General features: G+C 42.3%; 1 protein-coding gene and 1 pseudogene across 1 annotated transcript in view; one reads left to right on the forward strand and one right to left on the reverse strand.

The window, feature by feature from the left end:
- LOC149461916 (uncharacterized) overlaps positions 1 to 26,376 on the forward strand; it is a 99,633-nt gene that overhangs the window by 14,489 nt on the left and 58,768 nt on the right. Inside the window, exon 2 of the mRNA XM_089677748.1 lies at positions 6,793 to 7,446. Coding sequence (XP_089533874.1) covers positions 6,793 to 7,446 — 654 coding nt within the window. The remainder of the gene's footprint in view (positions 1 to 6,792; positions 7,447 to 26,376) is intronic.
- LOC149461917 (uncharacterized) lies at positions 23,725 to 25,344 on the reverse strand (annotated as a pseudogene).

Below are 26,376 nucleotides of genomic sequence, written 5' to 3' on the forward strand. Positions count from 1 at the left end.
ATCAGTGCCATCTATCAGTGCCCAACATTGTTGCATATCAGCGCAGTATCATCAGTGCCGCATATCAGTGCCCATCAGTGCTTCCTATCAGTGCAGCCTCATCAACGCACATTAGTGAAGGATAAAAATTACCTGTTTGCAAAATATTATAATAGAAACAAAGAAAACTTTTTTCACATTTTTGCTCTTTTTTTGTTTAGAGCTCATAAAATAACCCCCCACCAGCGGTGAGTAAATATAACCAAAAGAAAGTTCTATTTGTGTGAAAAAAATGTTAAAAATGTCATATGGGTACAATATTGCATGACCGCGCAATTGTCATTTAAAGTGCGACAGTGCTGAAAGCTGAAAATTGTCCTGGTCAGGAAGGGGGAATATGTGCCCGGTAGGCGAGGGGTTAAGTGTCTTACTTCTATGCTGTTAGCAGCGAGAATCACTATTGCTGAATATTAGAAGAGATCAATTATTCCGATTCAATATGTTCACAACAAATGAGATTGGATCCTGATTAACGACAGACTCACCTGTGTTTTACATCATAATACCAACATGTGATAAAATGTGGGATCCGTGGAGTCCATACATCTCCGTGCCCTAGTACTTCCTGATTTGGCTCTCCTCTCTTCTCCTCTCCTCTCTTCTCCTCTCCCCTCCCCTCTCCTCCTCCTCCCTTCCCCTCCCCTCCTCTCTCCTCCTCATCCCCTCTCCTCTCCTCCTCCTCCCCTCTCCTCCTCCTCTCTCTTCTCCTCTCCTCTCTTCTCTTCTCCTTTCCCCTCTCCTCCTCCTCCTCCCCCCCTTCCTCTCTCCTCCTCATCCCCTCTCCTCTCCTCCTCCTCCCCTCTCCTCCTCCTCCCCTCTCCTCTCCTCTCTCTTCTCCTCTCCTCCTCTCCCCTCTCCTCCTCCTCCCCCCCTTCCTCTCTCCTCCTCCTCCCCTCTCCTCTCCTCTCCTCCTCCTCCCCTCTCCTCTCCTCCTCCTCCCCCTCCCCTCTCCTCCTCTCCTCTCATTACTGTTACCCTCTTTTCTTCCTTTCTGCTGTCTCTTTTATTTCCCATGTTCTGGTGCTAGTGTAGTTCCATGTTGTATGTGTTGTGCACTATGTGTGGTGTGTATGATGAATGCTCTGTGTGATCCATATGTCTCCTATTATTGCTTCCCCTGTACAAGGTGGACTTAATGCTGGGAATGTTCTATGTGACGTCTCCAGTCATTATTGCACACATTTCCTGCTTCCCTGCGGGATGTCTGTTGTTTATTCATCCGCCTGTTTGTTGGGGATATTTCATACCTTATAACATGACACTTGTCTATTACATTTTCTGTAACTTCAAACATTTCAATAAAAATATTGGAAAATAAATAGTTGGTTGCATTAGAGATAGATTTATTTTTTCTCAGTTTTTTTTTAGTTATTTTTCATCTTTCATGGAAACCACAGAAACGGATATTTTAATGTTTCTCAGGGCTGCAGTTCCTCTGAACTCCACAAGGTGGTGATCTCACTTCTATCCAGAAAGGAAGTTATTGTAGAACACAGACAGGAAGTGATGTCAGGCACAGACAGGAAGTGATGTCAGGCACAGACAGGAAGTCATCTGGAATAAAGTTCCATACCATATGAAGTGGTGAGGAGACGGTGGAAGTAGCAGCAGAGGAGGTAATAAGATGTTATGTTCTATTTACACCCAGTAATCCCCTATCATGTCCATCCTCTTCCTCCATAGTCACGTCCGTCCTCTTCCTCCATAGTCACGTCCATCCTCTTCCTCCACAGTCACGTCCGTCCTCTTCCTCCATAGTCACGTCCGTCCTCTTCCTCCATAGTCACGTCCATCCTCTTCCTCCATGGTCATGTCTGTCCTCTTCCTCCATAGTCCAGTCCGTCCTCTTCCTCCATAGTCACGTCCGTCCTCTTCCTCCATAGTCACGTCCGTCCTCTTCCTCCATAGTCACGTCCGTCCTCTTCCTCCATAGTCACGTCCGTCCTCTTCTTCCATAGTCACGTCTGTCCTCTTCCTCCATAGTGATGTCCGTCCTCTTCCTCCATAGTCACTGTGACGTCTTTTATCTCCAGCAGATGATGATACACACATATATAGTGTGGGAACCCAGATGAACCCCTTCAGGGGCAGAACATTCCCCCACTTCCGGGGCCGGAACTTTCTCCTCATTGTGGAGATAAATTCTAGTAATATGGTCCTCTAAACAAACAGCACTGACAATAAATAGACAAGACAAGGACCATCCTGACCATACATGGCCTACAAAGGGCAATGATGACACTACACAGGCAGCCAATGGGCAATCATTACACTATGCAGCCAACACAATGATGGAGTGCCGGGGTCAGGAGTATGGAGCATAGAGCCCCTTACATTGCTGCTCAGGAGGAAGAAAACATTCCCCAGCCGGCCATGAAGAATATGTTCCATCATTGGTGTCAGAGGGAGGGAAATACTGAGGGGTCTGAGGGAAGTAGAGGAGATGAGGGGTCTCTCAGGGGTTACTGAGGATGGGAAACATTGGGGCCCCTGAGAGAGTAGTGGAGTTCAAAGGCTTTTAGGGGGTAGAGTAGCTGAAGGAATCTGGGTCTTTGAAAGGATTGGCGGGGAGCAGGGCTCTGAGGAAAGAAAAGTTTGTCAGGCTCAGGGGGACACTGAGGTAGGGAGGGGGGCTCTTGGTCTCTGTCCTCTTACCTGCACTTACTTTCCAGACCTTCTTACGGAACTCCTACCAGGAAAGGAAGACAACCTTCACCTTCTTACCATCTCACTGGTCATATATTATTTTCCAAGATACCAAGTGGAATGAAGGAGGACAATCTTTCCCCCCTTGGTGGGCACTTCTTCTTAGAGGAGGACTTTTGGTGTATTATCGACTAAAAGGTAGTCAGGGGTCAGTGCTGAACACCTTCAGGAGACACTCCAATACCTTCCCATGACACAGGCTCTGGCAGTGCCCGGTGCTGGAATTCAGAGCCCCAGGAACCCACCACCACTCTCTACAATGTCCTGGATATTACAGTATACTTGGTAACCAAACCCCTCCCCCCTGCTGTCCTCCTTCTACCCACACTAGGCTGTCATTGGAGGGAAGAGACAGAATTATCCTGATTAGCCAGGAAAAGTCATCAAGTTCCCCTCCCTGGACATCATGATGAGCCGACATTGACCTCACAGCACTGCCTCAGAGCAAACAAGTCATAGGAAGGATCAGATTTATCATTCCTTGTCTGCAGATCTAAAACTCATCAAAACCAGTTCAGAGACCAAACAAACCCAACAGAGAAAAGGGGATTTCTGATCCAGCAGGTCAAGAGGGTTCCAGGACCTCCTAAATGTAAGAAATATTAAACAGTCGCAACTAAATATCTTCCCATGGGGGGAGTAGTTCCTAAATGTCCAGCAACCCTCCTATTCCCCCCTCACATCCACATCCTATTATTGTGTGACCAATACCATCCAAATCATTCTTACTTTCATTTCCCAAAGTTATCCGTCTACAAGGAGACCTGTATAGATCACATGATGGCACCAATGAGGATGGAGGAGGACCGGAGTCACATGACTGAGAAGATACTAAACCTCACCCTGGAGATCATCTACCTGCTGACCGGAGAGGTGAGGAGGATTCTGGGAGGTCACATGACATCACTCTTATCTCTATTAATAAAACACAGACCTGACCAGAGAGGTGAGGAGGATTCTGGGAGGTCACATGACATCACTCATCTCTATTAATAAAACACAGACCTGACTGGAGAGGTGAGGAGGATTCTGGGAGGTCACATGACATCACCCATCTCTATTAATAAAACACAGACCTGACTGGAGAGGTGAGGAGGATTCTTGAAGGTCACATGACATCACTCTTATCTCTAATATTAAAACACCCACCTGACCAGAGAGGTGAGGTGGATTCTGGGAGGTCACATGACATCACTTATCTCTATTAATAAAACACAGACCTGACCAGAGAGGTGAGGAGGATTCTGGGAGGTCACATGACATCACTCTTATCTCTATTAATAAAAACACAGACCTGACCGGAGAGGTGAGGAGGATTCTGGGAGGTCACATGACATCACTCTCATCTCTATTAATAAAACACAGACCTGACCGGAGAGGTGAGGAGGATTCTGGGAGTCTAACATGATATTCCTATTGGTTCCTCAATACAGAGATTTCCTCTTCTGAAGTCAGGTGATCATATGACCATCACAGTGCCTCCATGTGACTCCCTAAACCCTGAGAGACACAACATGCAGAAGATTCTAGAAGTCACCAAAAAGATGATGGAGCTGCTGACAGGAGAGGTGAGCGGTGCCGGGAATTCTGGGACATTCTCCAGTAACAGACAAGGGATGTGTCTGGATGGTGACTGTATCATTGTGTGTGTCAGGTTCCTATAAGGTGTCAGGGTGTCACTGTCTATTTCTCCATGGAGGAGTGGGAGTATTTAGAAGGACACAAGGATCTCTACAAGGACGTCATGATGGACAATCAGCCGCCCCTCACATCACCGGGTAAGAGGAGACTTTATTGTAAAGGAGAGAGCAGTACGGAGGATCCACCTAGATCCCCCATCATCTGATAAACACATAGAAACAATGGATTCAGTCAGTGTGTGTGTTTCCTACAGATGGATCCAGTCATGGGAACCCACCAGAGAGATGTCCCCGTCCTCTGTATTTCCGAGATTTCACAGAAGAAGGTCACACCATCCCTCACCATTACAAGGTTGGTGGGATGGAGAATTTAGAACATGAACTTGTAAAGATGATGTGTTGATTGTTTTATGAGACCTTACATTTTACAGATGATATTTTCTCTCATTTCCTTGATTTAGAGTGGAGATCCAATCGATATAGAATTTGAGGTGAAAGCAGAAGAAGAAGAGGCGTATGTGAGGGATGATCAGCAGTCTATGGAGGAGGATGGAATAACGGGGACATTTATAGAGGAGGACACTCCTACAGAGATCAGCACAGGTGGGTCATGAACATACTCCTGACCCCTGCGCTATATATTCTATGTTGTACATTACATACTCCTGACCCCTGCACTATATACTCCATGTTGTACATTACATACTCCTGACCCCTGCACTATATACTCCATGTTGTACATTACATACTCCTGACCCCTGCACTATATACTCTATGTTGTACATTACATACTCCTGACCCCTGCACTATATACTCCATGTTGTACATTACATACTCCTGACCCCTGCACTATATACTCCATGTTGTACATTACATACTCCTGACCCCTGCACTATATACTCCATGTTGTACATTACATACTCCTGACCCCTGCACTATATACTCTATGTTGTACATTACATACTCCTGACCCCTGCACTATATACTCCGTGTTGTACATTACATACTCCTGACCCCTGCACTATATACTCCGTGTTGTACATTACATACTCCTGACCCCTGCACTATATACTCTGTGTTGTACATTACATACTCCTGACCCCTGCACTATATACTCCATGTTGTACATTACATCCTCCTGACCCCTGCACTATATACTCCATGTTGTACATTACATACTCCTGACCCCTGCACTATATACTCCATGTTGTACATTACATACTCCTGACCCCTGCACTATATACTCTATGTTGTACATTACATTCTCCTGACCCCTGCACTATACACTCTATGTTGTACATTACATACTCCTGACCCCTGCACTATATACTCTATGTTGTACATTACATACTCCTGACTTCTGCTCTCCTCCTCCCCCCACTGCTATATATACACAATATGGATTCTCTTTTGTTACACCCATTTCCTCCCAGCTGGACATGTTATATCGGATGATGTGATTGGAGCACAGACTTTTACATGGTGATAATAATGTGATAACATCCTCCAACTTTGGACCCTTAAACAGAAAGTGATAATGAGGGAGGAGTCAATACCCCAATGATGGTGGTCTTCAGGATCAGTCCAGTCTTCATCTTGGTTGTTCTCCCCCCATCCTCACTCTCTGACCTCTGGTGGGGCTCAGCCCCGCTGTTTTTCATGACTAAATCATGGACTAAATAAGGAAGTGCAGTACTTCTTGTGTTGGGAAGATGGCGATGAGTGATAGAGGGGGTGGGGACCCTCGTCCTATAATCCCCTCATCACTGTCCCTCCTATAAAAGACAGTTCTGGTTGTTTCTTCACTCTCTGACTAAGGTCCATGAATAAAGAAATGACCTGGTAGGAGATCAGAGGAGCCATTTCCTAGTTCCCTTGAGGGTGGAATTGTAAGCTCCTCAGAGACCAAGCTGCTTGATGTGGGCGGAGTCCTGGTGTGGGGGAACCAATCAGCTCCTGTCAGTAATCCTCTTTGTATTTTAGTCCATGGCCGGGAGATGAAGAAAACCTCCGAGGATTGTCTCACTTTGTCTCCAGACTGGAAAGTAGAAGATGAGGACATCACACAGTATAGCCCAGGAGAAAACCCGGCTCCCTCCAATGTCCATCCGGCACCACCCAGTGTAGATGGACCATCGGATTCCTCGTATCCTGAGGAACATCAGACTGTGCGGGACCGGGCCGGCCTTCCAAAAGAGAAGAGGTTCTCCTGTACTGAGTGCGGGAAGAGGTTCTGTTCTACATACCATGTTAATGTGCATAAAAGATCTCATACGGGGGAGAAGCCATATTCCTGTCCTGTGTGTGGGAAATGTTTTTCACGTAAATCTTATCTTTACATACATCAGAGATCTCACACAGGGGAGAAGCCATATTCCTGTCCTGAGTGCGGGAAAAGTTTTTCACAGAAGCCCAGTCTTTACACACATCAGAGATCTCACACGGGGAGAAGCCATATTCCTGTCCTGAGTGTGGGAAAAGTTTTTCACAGAAGTCCAGTCTTTACACACATCAGAGATCTCACACGGGGGAGAAGCCGTATTCCTGTCCTGAGTGCGGGAAATGTTTTTCAGAGAAGGCCAGTCTTTACAAACATCAAAGATCTCACACAGGGGAGAAGCCATATTCCTGTACTGTGTGTGGGAAATGTTTTTCACAGAAGTCCAGTCTTTACACACATCAAAGATCTCACACGGGGGAGAAGCCGTATTCTTGTCCTGAGTGTGAAAAATGTTTTTCAGATAAGTCCAATCTTTACACACACCAGAGATCTCACACGGGGGAGAAGCCGTATTCCTGTCCTGAGTGCGGGAAATGTTTTTCAGACAAGTCTAGTCTTCACACACATCAGAGATCTCATACAGGGGAGAAGCCGTATTCCTGTCCTGAGTGTGGGAAATGTTTTTCAGACAAGTCTAGTCTTCACACACATCAGAGATGTCACACAGGGGAGAAGCCGTATTCCTGTCCTGAGTGCGGGAAATGTTTTTCACAAAAGTCCAGTCTTTCCAAACATCAGAGATCTCACATGGGGAGAAGCCACTTTCCTGTCCTGAGTGAGGGAAATGTTCCTCACTGAAGTCCTGTCTTCCCATACATCAGGGGTCCCACACAACCCTGGAGGTGTATTAGTGCCTTGAGTGCGGGAAATGTCTTCTAGATGAATGTTGCTGGACATCCCAGCTCTCATGTGGGGAAGAAGCACACCCTGATATACACCTCAGATATACTCCATGGCTGATCTTCATCATGGAAGAAACAGTCCATAAGGAGATGAGAGGCCCCCAAAGACATGGATGAAGTGCAGTAAATGTCGGGGTGCAGAGTGGTCAGTAGATCCTGGAAATGAAGGACACAACTTCAGCCCTTCTTGGGTGTCGGAGTTGCGTTTCCTGATAATGATATAGCGGGTTACAGAGCTAGAAGCCGGGAGAGCCCAGATCTCGTTATCGGGGAACTTTACACAGACAACAAGAACTTCTGAAGTTGATGTCCTTCATTTCAAGGCTCTACAGAACAGTGGTGACCCCGAAGCGTCTCTCTGTCTTCAGTCCATCCTTCTCCCATCCCCCAACAGGAGGGAAGGAGAACTCCGCCCCAAATTAGGGGGGAACTTTCCTCTCATTATTTCCCTTGGCTTCTGTGTGGGTTTGGGTGGTTGGAGGAGTGCGGCACGAGAGGGAACACAGCTTGTTGTTCTATGTCTACATATGGGGTCTGGGTAGAGGGGATCCACCGGAAAATATTTCTACTCTTTGATATTGTGCAAATCGTTTCTGTTTTCACTTTGAAGGGTGATATTATGTGTGGTTTGTAAAAGGGATTGGCCCAATAGATACCACCCCACTTAGAGAATAGATGAACTAATATGACCAGCATTCATTCAGCCATGTCACATGTTAGGATCTTTTCTACAATACTTTGTTATAATAATGGAACACGTTGTGTATTGTATTGTACACCAATAATAATGACTCCGCCCCCACATTCCAGACAAGGGATCTCCCTGACCAATCAGATTCCTTCCTTTGTTATTTCCTGATTCTATGATTACAATCTTGTTAGAAGTAAAACTATAATAAAGAATTTATTGAGTGAAAAGAATTGTGTGTGTCGGGGCCATGATGGGGATCTTTGGGGCCCAAACATTTCTCACAGGAGACACTTTACAAGCCTTTACAGGTCATCCAGTTTCTGGTTCACCATGAATAATGGCCCAGAGTGCAGGGGTCAGGAGACTACTTCATACAGCCCTGCAAACAACGTGCAGTGGTCAGGAGTATGTGATTTACATCCCAGAGTACAGAGTGTAGTGGTCAGGAGTATGTGATTTACATCACAGAGTACAGAGTGTAGTGGTCAGGAGTTAGATTTTTAGACACATATAATACTTCTTCTAGCGTCTTGAGGCGATTATGAATGAAAGAGCCATTGAAATAAAAATGAAGTGTGATTTTATTCTATCACACAATGGTGTCAAATAAACAATGTAAAGCGTATTATGAACAGTTCCATGTAGATGAAACTACTGTAAAACTGACAAGTGAAGGTTTAAAACAAAGTCACCATTATCTGTCATGGCTGTCCTGTCCTTCCATGCTGTCCTTCTCAATGACTTTGTAAAGCAGGAGAAGCCGGATGTGACTAAATTGTAGCTGGAAGTGATCTCAATATGCACCTGTTGCAGCTTCTCAGACGTGTGTTTGCAAGAGTCATGTTGCTTGTGTGTATCAGAGAGAGTATGTGTGAGCGTGAGTGTGTGTCCCTTGTCCGTTCCGATGGTCTTTTATGAGGCAAATGTACGTCATAGTTAGTGATCATAATACCTTCTATGGAAAGTATTACTGCTTAGCAAAGCTATTTCATAAAAGGGAAAGATGCTATACATATGATGTTTGATGGACAGGAACATATGTATGCTGATGTACCAATGATGTAACCCTTAGCTATATATTTAAAAGATAGTATAGCTTAAGAACATATCAATGTATAATCACTAAACTATATATGTATCAGTGTTAGAGACGTATACTAAATATACACAGAAAATACGTAATGTAATAGTAAGTCACTTCTAATAACCTTGACATAACTACCAAATACTTTTAACCAACTATCTCTAAATATAGTCTACTCAACTTTCAACTGGTATATACTATTTCAGCTTAACTTGTATATCTTTTGGTCTCAGCTATAATTGAAGAATAGTAAATACTACCATTTGTCAAAGACCACTTACATATATTAATATTAATTATGACTAATCATAAAAACCAAATATTTTGCAAGCTTGCCATCAATATAAATGCCGAATCATAATTTAGATTTAACATTTCCCCCTTATTATGATTAGTCTAAAATTAATGCCAAATCAATGCACACTTCATTCATGTCCCATACACACCGTCTTATACCAAATGATCGTATATATTCTTCATAACTGGACCAATCAAAAAATAACTTTCCTTCAGAACTCTATACCTTATCTTTCAGTTACTCTACCTAAAAATTCTTAATCATAATGTTAATTGATATATGATAATATAGTAATAATAAAAATAATTAAATGATGTAATAATAATTAATGTATTATATTTCCATATTTGTATAATATTTTAACGCTCCGGAAATATACTTTCCATTCTAAAATGTGTCATAAGTTTATATTGCTCCTATAAGAGTAATATATTTCTTGAATCTTTTAACAAAAGATATTCTAATAACTGGAATAACTCTATGAAGTTTTAACCAAAAAATATTCCGTATATGAATATGTAAAAAATAATAATAATAATAATATTATCCCAATATGGATGTAAGTATCGGAATAAAAGGATCATTACAATGTATATGTGACCTATAACAATATTTTCAATAATAAATTGTTTTATCACTAATAAATAGATTTCCTCTTGATGAATCTTTTCTTCATGCAATGTCTATAAAATATCTTCGTTAAGTTCTGTAAAGTAGAAACATCTTTGTTGAACGCGATAAATCAGTCACAAGTGTGAAGTATTAAGCTCTTGTTCAATCTTCTTTAACGTCCGAATTCTTTAAAGTTGGCTTGTAGAAGATTGTTACGCTTCATATTTGATTTTAGATGTCATTTCTGTAAAGAAATGCAGTATCATTACTTTGGCACAAACATTGCATTATTCTTGTACCTATTTCAACAAATATGAAAGATTATGGAAGATTATGGAACAATCAGTGTATGAGTTTGAAACACATATTGTGAAGTATCATTACTTCCTATTTCCTTTTACAGAAAACTTCTATATATCAATCAAAATACTGTCCTAATCCTGTCTAAGATTACCTAAACTAGAATACAAAAGTAGTGTGATATTTAGGTATGACAGGACGCAATATTTCATCATAGGTCATGACCGCAAAACCCTGTTTTATTAAACAAAGAAAGGTTTTGTATCACCCCAGAGATGACAAAGGTTTATGCCTTTGTTCTCATCCCTATAATATTAGAAATATGCGTAACTGTTTTCTGTGCTGATGTCATTATTCTGGTGTTAGAGTGTTCTTCAGTAATACATGTGTTGCTGTGAATGTGAGGTAGAGACTTGTCTGATACAGCTGTACCTATCACAATGTGTTTGGCTAACAGTGCTCTTATCCACTGAGGATACCTTTCACCACATTCTCTGAATGTATCTTCCTCAAGAATTCTTATTAGTGAACTGTCAGGAGACTGTAATATGATACTGTGTGACTTTACTGTGCTTTGTGAAACTTTGATTGCATAAAAGAAACTCAACAGTTGTTGTGCCTCTGATGTCAAAGTTCTTTCCAATGGTGATAAATCTCTGGAGAAGTAACTAATTAGTCTCTCATTACCTTCTTTTAATTGAGACAAAGTTACTGAAATTGCATTATCAGATACATGAGTTTTCACAACAAAAGGAGCATTGGAACAAACCTCAATAGTACCTAATGCTGGCGCATTCTGCAAATCCTTTTTCAACACTTTTAAAGCATTATTCTCATTTGGACCCCATTGGTCAACTAAGTTATTTTTACTCTTCAAAAGATGATATAATGGCTTAACTTTCTCTGCGAAACCATGTATAAACTCTTTACAATGGTTTATGTTTTTCAAAAATTGTTGCAATGCTTCATGTGTTGTAGGAACTGGAAAGGCAGTGATTGCTCTGACTGTTTCCTGCAATAATTGTCTCTTCCCTTGACTAATCTGCATGTGAAAGCATTTCACCTGACTTTTCATCAGCTGAACTCTGTCTGGGTTTAATTTTAGGCCTGCATCCTGTAACAACATAAATAACTCAGACAAAAGAGTAATATGTTCGTTAACATTCTGCGTACTCAGCATAATTGTATTTACATGCTGAAAAATGCATTCTGGCCTTGAAAATTGTGATAGAATTTTTGCTATGGATTCATGGACTACACCATCACTGATGTCTAAACCAGCTACTAATCGAGTGAATGCATAGGTCTCTTTCTGAAACTTAAAAGCTAACTTGTATTGACAACTTTTAGCTAAGGGGATCGAAAAATGACTGTTATCGATTTCCAAAACAGAAAACACTTTGGATTCGGCCTTTAAATGTAACTTGATATTAGAATGATCAGGAACAACTGCTTTGTTATTTGTGATATGTTTATTCAGTGTCCTGAAATCAACTGACAAAGAATATGAATTGTCAGCATTTTTGATAGGCCAAATACAGTTATTTACCACTGATTGTGTTTTCTTTAAAATGCCAAGTTGTACAAACTCTTGAATAATGGCAGAAAGTGGTCCTATTGATTCTTGTGGTAACTCATACTGATTAAGGGGTATAGGATCTTTTCCCTCAATATTCAATTCTGTATCTTTCAATGTTCCTATGTCATTTTTAAATTTTGACCACAAACTTGGAAAACGTTGTACCAATTCCTTTAAAGCATAATTACCATCAGTATCAGGCCATTTTTGTGCTGTAGACATTTTAGAGTTGAAACCAACATCACTGTATATAGAAGGATCCATTAACATTGATTTGGGCCTAGATGGATTCCTCCAAATAACTTTCGTCATAATATCAATAATCCACTTTTGCTTATTGATAAAATCAATGCCAAGAATATTCTCGGTGGCATTACTATACCAAATATCAATGTTAGTTTTCACTAGCCCAGGTACTTCAAATGTTACATTAGGCACCTGTCTAGCAGTGGAATGACCTGTATTATTAAAACCTTTTATTTTACACATGGGTGAATTTGGTTTCACAGGTACGTTTTCTCTGGTCAGATTAATCTCAGATCCGCTGTCAATTAGGAATTTGATCTTTTTACCATTTAGTAATCCGTCTATAAAAGGCCTTCCATTGTCATCCAATACAATTGGAGCGACAAATTCTAACGATATCGGGGATGAATGTGGACGTGATTCTATTTTTGGAACTGGTAATAAACCATTTCTGTCAGTGACAGCCCTTCTCACCCTGTTGTCAGAACAGTTGTTTCTAGTCAAAGTATGAATTTGTTTAACTGTTGAAGCAGAAGGCAATTCAGTTAAATTTTTATCATTACACAACACAGCAGGTTGTACAAAAGCTGCATTTTCACTTTTTATCTCCATATTCTTTATTTGTGCTTCAAATTTAAACTTCCAACAATGGCGTCTGATATGACCTTGTTTATGACAGTGAAAGCATGTGGTATCCTCATTATGACTCGCTTGCTTGCATCTGTCGTTGTCATTCTTACTGGGACCTGTAGTTCCTGGCATAACTGTAATCTGACTGTTTTTGTCACTTTGAAGCGCAGCCACCTCATAAGTGATATTGCTATTTTTTAATTTTCTTCGAATTTTGTCAATGAAACTTACTATATCATTCAAATTTTGTTTTTCCTCTGCTATGACAATGGTTACTGGGTCTAAATACGTGAATTTCTTTACAAAAGCTTTGATCATAGCTGAGTCTTCCTCATTTTCTACTCCAAATATAATTTTATATGCTTTGGAAAACTTGCTTTTAAATTCAAAAGGGTCTTCGTCAGCAATAGTCTGCAGTAAGTCGAGCATTTCTACAGAAGGTACGTCTTCACCTGTTGAACATAACAGCAATTGTCGCAGTCTGTCTGTCGCGTCATTATGTTTTTTCTGTTCTTTATCGTTAACAACAGAATTTTTAATTTGAGACATAAATTTAATTGGGAGCCACATCGGAAACAAATAATTTATGTCATGATCTGAAATCTGATGGCATTTGACATGCATTTCATATACTTCCATGTTGCTATAGATATCTTTATCTGGATCATAAGCAGGGATGTCTTTTAAAACTTTCATTAATTGATTATGTATTTGCAACTTAAGTTTTGCAGTTTTACATAACAATTCTTTATGTTTAATTTGTGTTTCGTCATCAGAGTCAATATCCGAACTTTCAGAGATAGCGGACAGGCGTGGCTCTGATCTTGAATCACTCTGTTTGTCATCTGTGTTTATCATGGCAACCTGTTTACTGTCATTCTGCAGTCTTAACAAAAGATTTGTCTTTAAGTCAATTTGTTCCTCAAGATTCTCTACGTAAGTACAGAAAATGTCACAGTTTGGGCAACTAGGAGCATCTTGAGACAAATTTTCATGCTGTACAGTGCTACATTCTGTCTGTTTTAATGTACAAGCTTTTTTAACAGGTAAATCAACATTCAAAATCATTTTGTTGAATATTCTTACTAAATTTAAGATGTTAGATATCTTTTTACGCTGTCTGTGCACAGTAAATCTAGATTTATCTATCTGAATATTGGCCTGTAAACATTCATTATACATATAGTGCCATAGCTGACTGTCTTCAGGATATAAAGAAACATCTTTAAATTCTAGCTTACTTTCATTAACTAAGTCATCAATAAATTCCATAATTGTTACTCACCGTAATCAGAAGATTTTCTCGTTTGACCCGGCTCAATCACTGGAATTCTCGTCCAAGTCTGTTTTAATCGCCTGTTCTGCTAGGTACTTTTCACCGTGTTTTTCCCAAAACTTGACAATCACAGAATCGTGCGTTTTTCCCCCTTAACAAGGTATGGGAAAAACCGTAGAAAAAACGTTCGGCGGTGGCTGGCTCACCAAAATGTTAGATTTTTAGACACATATAATACTGCTTCTAGTGTCTTGAGGCGATTATGAATGAAAGAGCCATTGTAATAAAAAATGAAGTGTGATTTTATTCTATCACACAATGGTGTCCAATAAACAATGTAAAGCGTATTATGAACAGTTCCATCTAGATGAAACTACTGTAAAACTGACAAGCGAAAGTTCAAAGAAAAAGTCACCATTATCTGTCATGGCTGTTCTTGCCATGTGCGATTCTCATGTCCTTGTCCAACTCAAAGTCCGAGAGAGAAGACGGATGTGACTAAATTGTAGCTGGAAGTGATCTCAGTATGCACCTGTTGCAGCTTCTCAGACGTGTGTATGCAGGAATCATGTAGCTTGTGTGTATCAGAGAGAGTGTGTGAGCGTGAGTGTGTGTGTCCCTTGTCCGTTCCGATGGTCTTTTATGAGGCAAATGTACGTCATAGTTAGTGATCATAATACCTTCTATGGAAAGTATTACTGCTTAGCAAAGCCAATTCATAAAAGGGAAAGATGCTATACATATGATGTTTGATGGACAGGAACATATGTATGCTGATGTACCAATGATGTAACCCTTAGCTATATATTTAAAAGATAGTATAGCTTAAGAACATATCAATGTATAATCACTAAACTATATATGTATCAGTGTTAGAGACGTATACTAAATATACACAGAAAATACGTAATGTAATAGTAAGTCACTTCTAATAACCTTGACATAACTACCAAATACTTTTAACCAACTATCTCTAAATATAGTCTACTCAACTTTCAACTGGTATATACTATTTCAGCTTAACTTGTATATCTTTTGGTCTCAGCTATAATTGAAGAATAGTAAATACTACCATTTGTCACAGACCACTTACACATATTAATATTAATTATGACTAATCATAAAAACCAAATATTTTGCAAGCTTGCCATCAATATAAGTGCCGAATCATAATTTAGATTTAACAACCTGAGAATAGTGGTAAATATGGTTTCACAGATCCTCCACTGGCAGTGTTGGGCTCTACCCTTTGGGCTAGCCTCAGCGCCAAGAATTTTTACAAAGGTGCTGGCAGAGGCCTTAGTTCCCCTAAGGATGAAGTCCATTACCGTCGTTCCTTTTCTGGATGACCTTCTCTTTGTGGCCAAATCTCACCAGCAGTTGGCAGATCTACAGGTGGCTCAGGATTTCCTGGGCTGGCCCATAAACAGGGACAAGCCATTTTTAACTCCCTCCCAGAGAGTGATCTATACAAGATCTCTTCAATGGAGGAGAAAATCTTCCTTCCTTCCTCTGGAAAAATTTCTCAAGATAGATCAGATGCTGGCAGAGTTATAATGCAAGCTGTCGGTGTCAATAAGGAAGGTTTCAAGGGCAGTGGGGCTCATGACTTCATGTTTCCAGGCTGTCCCGTGGGCAAGACTCCACCAGCGGCCTCTTCAAGCTTTTCTTCTGAAGATTTTGAACGGAGACAGGTCTACCGTAGATCTATCAGTCCAGCTCCCATCCAGGGTCAAGACATCCCTCTGGTGGTGGCAATAGGAAGTCAATCTGGCCAGGGGTCTTGAGTGGAACCATCCTTCTCCGCTCATTATTACAACCGATGCCAGCAGTTTTGGTTGTGGAGCCCATCTAGGCGATATGGTGGCCCAGGGGTTGTGGTCTTGGAAGGAGTCTCAGAGATCCTCGAATCAGAAAGAACTTATAGCAGTCCAAAGGGTATTAGATGCCTTCGGAACTAAGCTATCGGACCTTCACCTATGAATCCGGTCAGACAATATGGCTACAGTGGTGTATATCCACAAGCAGGGGGGCACACGAAGCCCCTCTCTGCAGGAGATTGCAGGCAGCATTCTATCCTTGGCCGAGCGAAATCTGCTTTCGGTTTCTGCCATTCATCTGAAAGGGTCACAAAACTCCCTAGCGGACTTCCTAAGTCCACGGCCAGTCAGTCACGATGAATGGTCTCTCAACCAAGAGGTGCTTTCAAGCATAGCTCTTAGCTGGGGCATACCAGAGGCAAATCATTTTGCTTCCCAGGAGAACAGGATCCGTGAGAGCAGGCCTTGAGGGTGAACGCCCTGACAAGCACATGGGAATTCAACCTCTCTTACACATTCCCTCCAGTGAGACAGATCCCAGCGGTCCTGCAGAAGTTTCTGATAGAAAAGACAGATCTCATTCTGATAGCACCATTCTGGCCAAAGAGACCCTGGTTTTCTCTGCTGCAGAGCCTTATCTCAGCTCCCCCATTCCCACTTCCAGAGAGGGAAGATCTGATCTCTCAAGGTCCTGTTCTACATCCTCAGATCAGAACCTTGAAGTTGGCTGCATGGTTTCTGAAGAGCAACTCCTGAAAGCTCAGGGGTTTTCAGACACCGTAATAAAAACTTTGGTAAACTGCCCTAAAACCAGTAACCAGAGCTATTTATGTGAAGGTCTGGAAGAAATTCAAGTCTTGGTTGTTAAATAAATGGATGGCCTTCCAGATATTCTGGCAGTTTTAGATTTCTTTCAGGAAGGGGCAGATCAGGGGCGCTCGGTCAGCACCTTAAAAGTGCAAGCATCGGCCCTTAGTATATTTCTTCAGGTCCCCCTGCAGCAGGATCACTTTGTAATAGATTTTTTCAGGTCTCTCTCCAGTAAAGGTCAAGTCTTGCCCAGTTTGGGATCTGTCCCTAGTCCTAAGGGCCTTAGTCCTCTGTCCCTTTGAACCACTGGAAAAATCTTCTATAAAATGTTTGACTTTAAAAACCATTTTTTTGGTAGCAATCATGTCAGCCCGTAGGGTAAGTGAGCTACAGGCACTCTCCATTAGGGAGCCCTATCTGACTGTTTTTGAAGACAGGGTTGTGCTCAAAACATATCCAGGTTTCTCCCTAAAGTGTCCTCCTCCTTTCATAGGTCTCAGGATATAGTCCTACTGACCTTCTGTTCTCCCGGCAGTAGGGAGAAAGAAAGATTGAATTCACTTGATGTGAAAAGAAGCCTTATGGTTTATTTTAGTAGATCCTGAGAGTTTAGGAATTTGGATTCCTTTTTGTGCTATTTGCAGGAACATGGAAAGGTTCCAGAGCACATAAATCCACCATAGCTAGGTGGATTAGGTTAGTTATCGTGGAAGCTTATAAATTATTACAGATTCCTCCCGATTGTTAATGCACACTCAACCAGATCCTTATCAGCATCCTGGGCAGAGAGAACCGGTGCTTCGCTGGAGGAGATATGTAAGGCGGCCACCTGGTCCAGGTTCTCTACCTTTGTGAAGCATTATCGCCTGGATCTCCTTTCAAGGAGCAGGCATTTGGGTGCAAGGTCCTCCAGGCAGTGACCTCACCCTAGGGGGTAAGTTCTTGATTATCATTTCAAGGGGCTGTCCTGGAAGACGCTGGGAGAAACCCAGAGTTAAGCTTACCGGTAACTCCTTTCTACAAGTTTTCCAGGACAGCTGTGATTTCCCACCCTAACATTGCTCAAGTAATGTATCTTTGGTTACTTAAAGCGGAGCTCCACCCAAAAGGAAGTTCCGCTTTAGGTTTTGGAGCTGCTGACTTATTATTTGATAGGTTGAGTGGAACTCCGCTTTAAGTGTTCATGTCTTTCATTGTCTTCCAGTAGTTCTCGGGTAAAACTGAGGATGGAGGCCTGGAGCTCCACCTTTAAGGCATTGGGATTACATGTTTCCTGACCCAGAGGGAGGAGCGCTACATCTCAAGGGGCTGCCCTGGAAGACTCATAGAAAAGGAGTTACCGGTAAAGCCTAACTCTGGTTTTTCCAGCCTTATGGTGTCAGTGAGCAATACTGGATTGACTATTGCAGCCAAAAAGGTTTTGATGACAACTCCAGAGAATACATATGATCCATTATTGCACTGACCATGAATGACAACTTCTGGTCCCTATACGCTAAATGTAAAAGAGGGGCGGGATCTCCAGGGTGATGTCATTATCCAAATATGAGCATGTGTCTCTTTTTGGTTAGTGATGTCATGCTATCTCCGCCCCTTTATTTACATGGCTGGGGACTCCTGACTGGGGCCTGGTGACATCACTGGTTGCCATCCGCTGGTTTCTTACCACCAATGACAGGAAGGAAGGTGTTCTGTCTAGAAGTGGTGGACATACAGCTACTATATATCAGCAAATAGTCCGCCATTTGGACAAAGAACAGAACAGGAAAAGTTCAGTCCGTACTTCGATCTCCTCTCCATTGCCGGCTGTAGAAGCTGCAGATTGACATTGAATGGAAGTCTTGTAGGATGATTGGGAATGGTCTCTCCTCCTGGGAGGACGTTATTCATCATCCCTCTACTCATACACACCATTCGGGTTATGATGACCATACACTGATTGAATGTGGTGGATTCACCAAAGACCAACCTAACTCCTCTCTGTAATCCCTTCACTGGCTGCCACTCACCAACAAATTCAATTCAAATCACTAAAAACTTACAATGCCATCCACAGCTCAGCCCCCACTAACATCAACCCCCCGTCTCAAAATACCAACCAAATTGTTCTCTTTGTTCCTCCCAAGACCTCCTACTCTCTAGCTCCCTTGTCACCTCCTCCCATGCTCTCCTCCAGGACTTTTCCCAAGGCTCCCCCATGCTATGGAACAATCTGTCTGACTATCTTCCACTCTGTCCACTTTTAGATGATCCTTGAGAACTCTTCTCTTCAGAGAAGCCTATCCTGCCCCCACCTAATATCTGTACTTTTATTTTCTCCATCAGCCCATCCCCCACAACTATTACCTTTTGTATCAGGTTACCCTCCATTTTAGATTGTAAGCTGTAACGAGCCGGCCCCCTGATTCCTCCTGTAATGAATTGTATTGGAATTGTCCTGTCTGCCCTCATATTGTATGTAAAGTGATGAGCAAACTGTTGGCTCTATATAAATCCTGTATAATAATAATACATTCCGCTCCATGTGTGGCTGTTCTCCTACAACAAACGTTGGCTGTTTCTGTCTCAGGGATATGATGGGAAACGTTTGTCAATCAGCGTCTGCAGCCACCAATCAGTGTATTCCCAGCGGGAGGGATTCCTCCGTTCACATTGTTTGTGTGGAAGGAGAAATCTGAACAAAAGAACTAACAATGTATGATCAGCTATAGATTGTTCTGTTCTCTGGATCCAATCAGCTGTGGAAGGTTTCCCCCATTCATGACCAGGCCGATTTTACTATTCAGCACTGCACAATTTCACCTGGTAATTGCTCGGTCATGCAACGCTTTACCCAAACAACATTTATATCCTTCTTCACACAAATAAAGCTTTCTTTTAGTGGTATTTGCTCAGCACTGGGTGTGTTCCATATAAATGAAAAAAAGACCAACATTACAAAAAAAATGATATTTTCTGTTATAAAAAATATCCAATAAACTAAAATTTCTTCATAAATTTAGGCCAAATTGTATTCTGTTCCATGGCTCCGGTAAAAACAAAATCCCAATAAGTGTATATTGATTGCTTTGTGTGATAGTTATAGCGTCTACAAACTATGGGATAGATAATGGAATTTACACAGCTTTTACTTTCTGACTGCTCATCACATTTCTTGAGGTGCTAAAATATCATTGCAGTACAAAGACCCCCAAATGACCCCTTTTTGGAAAGTAGACACCACAAGGAATTTTCTGAGAGAAATGTTCAGTCCATGGAAGATTTCATTTTTTTGTCACAAGTTTTTAAAATTGGCAAAAAAAAGTTTTCCTTTTTTTATACAAAGTTGTCATTTAAATGATATATTTCTCACACAAGCCATGGGTATATGTGGAATTACACCCCAAAATACATTCTGCTACTTCTACCGAGTATGGGGGTACCACATGTGTGAGACGTTTTGGCAGTCTAGCCACACACAGGACTCCAAAATCCAATAAGCACCTCCAGGCTTTCAGGGCATATTCCCTTATGTTGCTAATGATGTCACATGGGGTGGTGTCTCATGCATGACCTGGGTGGCCCCGCCCCTTATATATTAAAGAACTGTCAAGCCACCTCAGAAGCAGACGCCTGGAAGCCATCGTCGGGAGCAGAGCCTGTTTTTAATCGTTTTTCTCAGGTGTTGGTGGGCATTGTGATTTACGTTGGATCTACTGCGGGGGGGACATTCTTTTTGTTTTCTTCTTTTAATAAAGGACTTGTCAGAGACAGACTCCTGTCTTTTTCCACACTACATGTTTTGTTTTTTTATGAATGTGTAGGGGTACCATGTATACCATACTCATTCAACTAGTGGGGGGGGGCGGGATCTGGGAGCCCTCTTGCTAAAGGGGGCTTCCAAATTCCGATAAGCCCCCCACCCACAGACCCCCCACAACCACTGGCCAGGGATGTGGGGAAAGGGCCCTTGTCCCCATCAACATGAGGACAAGGTGCTTTGGGGAGGGGAGCCCTCCTTGCCCCAAAGCACCCCCCCATGTTGAGGGCATGTGGCCTGGTATGGTTTAGGAGGGGGGGCTCGCTCATCCTCCCCTTTCCTGACCTGCCAGGCTGCATGCTCGGAAAAGGGTCTGGTATGGATTTTGGGGGGACTCCACGCCATTTTTTTTTTTCAATTTTGGCGTAGGGCTTCCCCTTTAAATCCATACCAGACCCAAAGGGCTTGGTATGGATGGGAGGGGGGACCACATGCCATTTTTGTTTTAATTATTTAATTGCCAACCTTAATTTTTAGATTCAGCTGTCAAAATATATATTATCTAGATCTTCGAAATCTGTAAAACCATTACAGAAATAATTATAAAGGATAAGAAACAAAAACAGAATCAATAGAACTAAGGAAATCAAATGAGAATACATAAAGATCTGCCTGGCTACAAATCGTTCTGGTTGGCACACACAGGAGACGCGATCGAGTGCCGCCTGTCAGATGACTCCACACAGAGATTTACTATTGAACAGCATCTAAAAAGAAAGCGCCCGCGGCAGACGGCTAAATTGTGGTCTGCACATGCTCAGTTCTATCCGGCCATAGACCTTGGAAAAGCGTCTAGTTCTTGACTTTCATGAATTCCTTTAAAAAAACTTTTTTTATCCACTGAAAAATTTGTTTAAAAGGAATATATTATTTAAAGTGAAGTCCAGATATTTGGGAAAGCAGATTTCAACGTGAACATGTCTCTGCAGTGATTGTTCGTTCTGTTAGACGTGCTTCTAGGACATCTGCTTTCTTAGACGGATTCCTGGATTGGCCTGGTTAGTAAATTTACTGTCACATCTATTTGTTAGACGCTCTCTTTAGTAAATGTCTTTGCCACCTAAAAGCAGATGGATTCCAATGAAAAGTAGACTTTAGCCCACGGAAATGCGCCCAGACGCCATCTAGTGACACATATTCTTCTAGCATCAGTACTTACCATTACTAGACACTGAAAAAAAGACTCCGCCCCTTCTCTAAAAGACGTCATTGAGCGAGTCCAGACCCACTTCATCTATGAGAAATCTTTAGCAGACCTAAATATGACCAAATCTGACAAAGCTTGGACTCCCCGGTCCACCGGGTTCAGAACCGGAACCTCAGATATTATTATGTTTAACCTTTTCTTGGATACTCTAAAATGATTATTTCCTGGAACTAGAAGGATTGTTAGGAATTATTCAATATTTATTTTTTTCTCTTTCTTAAACTTTAACGCAGCACCTAGACTGTGATATTTTGTCACTTTTCACTGTACAAATTTTGTTTTTTTGTTGTTGTAACTATATTTGTAAAACCAAATAAAAATGTATTATGGAAACAAAAAATACTGCAAATCTAAATGAATCCCAATTGTTTTTGACATTTTTTTTCAATTGTTTTAAATGTTAGAATTTTTTTAAGTTTTTACAATTTTTTCACAATATATTTTTTGGGGGCATTTGTGAACCACTAGGGGTCTAAACAGACCCCCGATGTCTCACTTCTGAGATGGAGAAAGGGATTGGGAACATTCCTTAATCCGATTCTCTGTATCCTCAGATGTACTGCAGAATGAATGAGCAGGGGCCAGCTACAGACTCCTGTTCAATCATAGGCTGAAACCAGGGAAATAATATGTAGTATGCTTCAGTTATGGATGGACACAGCCAGTGCGCTCATTCTGAAAAGGAAGAGGCCTGTAAATGAAATATTTAATGACCCCTTCCCCCACTCTCCATCCTGAAACATCCCGTGTGCTTGTAGCAGCCAGTGGTAGGGGCAGGAGGGATGGGAGGGAAAGCCAAGCAGCGTTTGGGAGGAGGCAGATGGGGTAGAGGGGGCTGGAAAACAGGATAAATCGCATGGCAGACAGTAGCATGTAATCAGTGTGCTGGGGGAATGAGGGGGTACAAGTACAAGAACCGATCCTCGGCCCATCTCTCCCCTCAGCCACTAAAAGCCGGCAGTAGGAAGAAGAGGGGGAACTTTCAGAGGATGCAGGGAGAGATGGACAGGAGAACAGTTCTTATAATTGGCCCCCTTCCCCCACCTTACTGATTGCATGGGGGAAAAGAGGAAATAAAGGCGGATATGAAGGGGAATCTGTGTACGGGGAACACCTTAACAATCACCACCATTTTATTCTCCAGGGCCTCTGATGTCACAGAATAGATGTTTGGGGGTTTATCTCATCTTCAGGACCAAAATCTGCATTTTCCCATGTGTGCAAAATCATGCAGAAACAGCTCTGGCAGTGAGAGGGTTAATGTGGGCTAGATGGGATCACTCTGCTGGGGTGACATTAGAGCTCCCCCTAGCTGCAGCCTGGTAATAACATTGCTGGGAGGTCTATTCATTTCTCTGCTCCATACTTCCCGTCTTTATAGAAACGTCTCCTGACATTTGGGGGTCTATTCATAAAGAATGTGTAGAACCATTCACCTGGTGAAAGTGCATGTCCATTCCTCCTGTGTGAATGGGGGGAAAATGGATGTTATTAGATCCGCTTCTTGAATGTTTTCCATGATTTAATATGGAAAATAACACATGTGCCACTAGATGGCGCTAATTGCTATTATACTTAGCGCCATCTAAAGGCCAAGTGTGGTATTTTCCATGTTACATCAATAGTTGGTGTCATTGACTTGTGTGCTGCAGAGTCTACAGTACTCCTGCGTGTCGGAGTGTGATCTCAGGGATGAGGATGAAGCCGTGTCTGACCAAGTAAGGTAAGGGGGCTATTTATAGAAAATGACATTATGGCCACTAGATGGAGGCAATGTTCATAGAAAATAAATACAGCCAGAATGTTGGTTACTTTTGTTCCTCGATTTATTTTTTTTAGACCCCCTAAATGGTTACAAAATCTTCCACCACAAAATGTACTCAGCCAATCACAGAGCAGGACTCCATTTTTATTCTTCTCCTACCATCAATGGCCGACCTGGTCCCACACTTCATCCATGTCTTTGGTGACCTCTGATCTCCTGGGATGTCCAGCAACATTCATCTAGAAGACATTTCCCGCACTCAAGGTACTAATACACCTCCAGGGTTGTGTGGGACCCCTGATGTACAGGAAGACAGGACTTCAGTGAGGTACATTTCCCTCACTCAGGACAGGAAGGTGGCTTCTCCCCGTGTGAGATCTCTGATGTTTGTAAAGATGGAACTTGTCTGAAAAAACATTTGAAATCTCTATGAGATCCCATTTGAGATCTCTGATGTCTGTAAAAACTGGACTTGTCTGAAAAACATTTCCCGCACTCAGGACAGGAATACAGTATTTATACGTGAGACCTTTGATGTTTGACAAGTACCGTTTTTCGTACAAAACATTTCCCACACTTGGAACAGGAATATGGCTTTTGCCCCGTGTGATACATTAGATGTGTGACAAGTTCTGATTTTCGTACAAAACCTTTCCCACACCTAGGACAGGAATACGGCATTTCACCTGTGTGCAGTCTCTGATGATTTTTAAGGCTGGACTTATCTGAAAAACATTTCCCGCACTCAGAACAGGAAAATGGCTTCTCTCCTGTGTGGGATCTCTGATGTATGTTAAGATTGGACTTCTGTGAAAAACATTTCCCACACTCAGGACAGGAATACGGCTTCTCTCCCGTGTGAGATCTTTTATGCACCTTAAGTTTGGAGTGAACACGAAAACACTTCCCGCACTCAGAACAAACATATGGCTTCTCCCCCATGTGACTCCTCTGATGTGTAACAAGTTCTGATTTTTGTTCAAAACATTTCCCACACTCAGGACAGGAATACAGCTTCTTGCCAGCGTGAGATCTCTGATGTGTGGAAAGATGGGAGATCTTTAAAAAACATTTTCCACACTCAGGGCAGGTATATGGCTTATTGATCTTGTGAGATCTCTGATGTTTGTAAAGATTAGACTTTTGTGAAAAACATTTCCCACACTCAGGACAGGAATGTGGTTTCTCACCTCTGTGAAACTTCTGATGTATTTGAAGATAGGACCTACGTGAAAAACATTTCCCACACTCAGGACAAGAATACGGCTTTTCTCCCGTGTGAGATCCCTGATGTCTGCAAAGATGGGACTTCTGTGAAAAACATTTCCCACACTCAGGACAGGAATACGGCTTCTCTCCTGTGTGAATTCTGTTATGCACCTTGAGATCATATTTAAAACGGAAACATTTCCCGCACTCAGTACAGGAGAAGCTCTTCCCTGTTGGAAGGCCGGACCGGTCCCGCACAGTCTGAGGTTCCTCAGGATACGAGGAATCCGATGGTCCATCTACACTGGGTGGTGCCGGGTTTTCTCCTGGACTATACTGTGTGATGTCCTCATGTTCTACTTTCCAGTCTGGAGACAAAGTGAGACAATCCTCGGAGGTTTTCCTCATCTCCCGGCCATGGACTAAAATACAAAGACAAAGAGGATTACTAGACAGGAGCTGATTGGTTCCCCCAAACCAGGACTCCGCCCACATCAGGCAGCTTGGTCTCTGAGGAGCTTACAATTCCACCCTCAAGGGAACTAGGAAATGGCTCCTCTGATCTCCTACCAGGTCATTTCTTTATTCATGGACCTTAGTCAGAGAGTGAGGGAACAACCAGAACTGTCTTTTATAGGAGGGACAGTGATGAGGGGATTATAGGACGAGGGTCCCCACCCCCTCTATCACTCATCGCCATCTTCCCAACACAAGAAGTACTGCACTTCCTTATTTACTCCATGATTTAGTCATGAAGAACAGCGGGGCTGAGCCCCACCAGAGGTCAGAGAGTGATGATGGGGGGAGAACAACCAAGATGAAGACTGGACTAATCCTGAAGACCACCATCATTGGGGTATTGACTCCTCCCTCAGGAGGAGCAGGAGGTCATGGGAGAAGCGGAGAGGATGGTTTGGGTGATATTTGGAGACAAGATTGGTGATGTAACTTGGGGCAGAGTTATAAATGGCTTTATATGTTATTGTTAATATTTTGACTTTTATTCAATGAGCAATGGGAATCCACTGGAGGGATTGGCAGAGAGGGGTGGAGGACACTGAATGGAGGCCAGTGGACGGATTGGCAGAGAGGGGTGGAGGACACTGAATGGAAGCCAGTGGAGGGATTGGCAGAGAGGGGTGGAGGACACTGAATGGAGGCCAGTGGAGGGATTGGCAGAGAGGGGTGGAGGACACTGAATGGAGACCAGTGGAGGGATTGGCAGAGAGGGATGGCTGATACAGAATGGTTAGTAAGGTGGATGAGTCTGGCAGCAGCATTCAGGATAGACTGGAGGGGGGATAGCCTGCGATTAGGTAGGCCAATGAGGAGGGAGTTACAATAGTCAAGGTGAGAGATATTAAGAGAGTAGTTCAGGATCAGGATGTACCAATATTGGTGTAGAAATGCAAAAATAAACTTTAGCTTACTAAAAGCAGTGTGTGCCTCCGGTGACCATACAAAAGGCACTCCTTTCTTTGT

This window comes from Staurois parvus, unplaced genomic scaffold, assembly GCF_062004578.1.
Source record: "Staurois parvus isolate SC_StPar_1 unplaced genomic scaffold, SC_StPar_1.0 ptg000191l, whole genome shotgun sequence".
Taxonomy (NCBI): Eukaryota; Metazoa; Chordata; class Amphibia; order Anura; family Ranidae; genus Staurois; species Staurois parvus.